This window comes from Phanerochaete carnosa (genome assembly GCF_000300595.1).
Source record: "Phanerochaete carnosa HHB-10118-sp unplaced genomic scaffold PHACAscaffold_717, whole genome shotgun sequence".
NCBI classification, from domain to species: domain Eukaryota; kingdom Fungi; phylum Basidiomycota; class Agaricomycetes; order Polyporales; family Phanerochaetaceae; genus Phanerochaete; species Phanerochaete carnosa.
Window position 1 is genome coordinate 1 of NW_006768344.1, and position 2,634 is coordinate 2,634.

Consider the following 2,634-nt stretch of genomic DNA (forward strand, 5'->3'; position numbering starts at 1 on the left):
GATCCGGTCAATGCGACGAGCGGTAATATCTACGCCAAGTGGGACTTCAGCCAGTCCGAGCGGATGGAGAATGACACCAACAAGGCGAATGCGTACTTGGTCGCCGGCGAGTCGGCCAACGTCCCCGCTCCGAACGACCCTTCGGTCAACTCGAACTGGCTTGTTGAGCCTGTGCTTGTGATCAACGGGAAGAAGGCTGGACAGCTGGCGGACCAGGTGTTCAGGATCAACTCTAACGGTGGTCAGGCCCCGAACACCGTACGTGAACGCCTGCGAGGGTTATCTTAGTTCTGACAGCGGCTGACTCTTCATCCCTAGACGTGCACTCCGGGAACCGATCTTCAGGTCAAGTCCACGTTGGACTTCTGTAAGTCTCTTGTCTCTATCGCTCGTGATGTGACTCAATTCTCGCAATTTCGCAGTGTTCTACGGTGGTGCTTGGGCGGATACCATCTTCTAAGAATGAGACGGGCTGGTAAACTGTTTGTGAATATGGGGCGTGTTTTGGAGGTGACGTGTTTGGCTCGAAACTCTTGGCTCTCAGATGTATTACGCATCAGAGAGTCGTAGTTTACCGGCATGCACGCGGCCTACTAGTACACGACCTTATGTTGATGTGGAAATGTCTAACTTACTGCACGGCGGACGATGAGCGTAACGGCGGAGCTTGGAACACTCAGGGCTCCCACTTAGATGGTTCTGTCAAGGTTTGCGTGGGGCTATTCCTTCCGGTACTCTGTCAGACTTTATTACCTTGGCGGACGGTGCCACCGCATCCACTCGCGGCTCTACTGGTGCCTCCAACGTTGCCCAAAATTAATGTTGACCTCGAAGCAGACGAATAGAGAAATAATATAATATTAAGTGCTCTAGTAACAGCGATTGCTGGCATTTCAGGATAGAGTACCGGTAGGTGGCTGTCGTCATTTGAAGAACTTGATGCGACTCTCTGAGTCGATTCAGGCCGGCGATCATGGTCGGCCGTGACCTATTTCTCGCCAGAATCGCGACAGATCAACCTTGTGTAAGTTCTACAGAATATAACAGCCCGAGTGGATACTCTAAAAAGCCAGAGGTTAGCTATTGCCAGTCACCAGACTCGGAGCTGGGCTCCAACAGAGCGCTTATCTTATCAAAGAATTACCAGAAGCGCTTCGGCGGTATTATTGGTTCCAACCTGGCGCAGTACTGAACTCGAATGGCAGATAAATCCGCCATAAATACACATCAAAATTCACTATAAAATGCTATCTTTCTACGCGTGCGCGAACGCGGATGAACAGCACTGTGCGTGCCCCCAACGCCCCCCATGCTGGTTGACGTGAGAACTTATCTGGCGCCCGCCTACTCAATACCTAACAAGGAAAGTTGAGATTGAGCTTGGACCACATCCTGGTCTAGGCACTAATATCGCCATTGTGTCGCTCAGATCACGTTTGGACGCTTTAGGACATATCAATAAATATATATAGTCTTTGTCTTGGTGAGTTGGTCCTCGCATCTCCTCATTGGCTAACTTCTCACCATGGCCACAAACCGCGCCAGACACAAGCCTCGCGTCGACCGTTCCACCCCCCGTGGACGCGCCGCACGCCGTGCAGCCGTCCTCAACGGCCTTGCATCTCATGTCAATCAGATTTTGTCGACGCCACTCAAGATGACGACGTCCAGCCAAGAGCTGGCCGCTCACACTCACGAGCGCATCAAGCCGTTTATCCAGAGAGACCTCAAGGAGCACTCGCGCATTGTGGACATGTATCTATGGCTCGATGCCGTGCTTGAACTTGACAGGAAGAAATTGGAGATGTGGGTTCGAAAGGCGAAGCATCATGGGTGGTTCGAAGACCCGGAGATTCAGGCGCAGCTGTACGCGTTCTGCGAGGCCTCACATGAGACGGAGCGGTATGAGCCGTTTTGTAAGATTGCTAACAAGGTTCTCGAGCTCGCGAAGGGGACGCTACTGTCTAGACGCGCAAAATATCCGATCGAAGACTTCACATTTGTCCGTAACGACCCGTGGTACTTTCTTACGAACGCACTGCATGGTATGAACGGAGCGAAGAGAAAACCCGACGTTGTTGGGATACGCAGGAATCAAGTGGCACGACTGCAGCGTTCGGCATCTGGCGAATCTCCCGTGGGCTTGGAGTGGACGTCTCTCCTCTACTTCGTCGAGTTCAAAGAGTACCGGAAGAAGATCAAGGCCAACGCGAGGCACATTGAACCTCCAAAGCCGCCTGCACCTGCCCCAAAAGCCAAGCCCGGGAGGGCAAGTGTTCGACAGGCCACCGTGCGTCATTTACTACCGTCACGATGCCCCCGAGACTGATACTCCTTTGCAGGTCGTCAAGGACAACGTCGCAATGAACACGAGGAAAGTCGGTCGCAAGCGGCTGCTCGACGAGATGGACGCCGAGGTTTCCGCCGCAAAGAAGCCAAAACTTGACCCGAGCTCGGGACAGTCCCCCGGTGCCGGGAAATCCGTCGCCACAGACGCACACTACCAGGCCGCGAGCTATGCGCTCGAAGTCATGTCTTCCACCAACGGTACTCGTATACACAGCATCGGCTCGATGTTCAAGAGCGACAAGATCTCCTTCTGGTTCTATGACTCTTTCGGCATCGTCAGGACCG

The 2,634-nt window shown here is 53.2% G+C and overlaps 2 protein-coding genes across 2 annotated transcripts; both read left to right on the forward strand.

Annotated features, from left to right (window-relative positions):
• Positions 1-63: 63 nt before the first annotated feature.
• PHACADRAFT_202960 (uncharacterized protein) lies at positions 64-460 on the forward strand (the record flags this gene model as incomplete). Its single annotated transcript, XM_007403062.1, has 3 exons — positions 64-258; positions 319-367; positions 423-460. The coding sequence occupies 3 exons, from the start codon at positions 64-66 to the stop codon at positions 458-460; spliced, it is 282 nt and encodes a 93-aa protein (XP_007403124.1).
• A 1,271-nt stretch (positions 461-1,731) lies between these two features.
• PHACADRAFT_214851 (uncharacterized protein) lies at positions 1,732-2,634 on the forward strand. The gene is made up of 3 exons (XM_007403063.1): positions 1,732-2,088; positions 2,114-2,290; positions 2,343-2,634. Exons 1-3 carry the CDS (start codon positions 1,754-1,756, stop codon positions 2,365-2,367), a joined length of 537 nt encoding a protein of 178 aa, XP_007403125.1. The 5' UTR covers positions 1,732-1,753; the 3' UTR covers positions 2,368-2,634.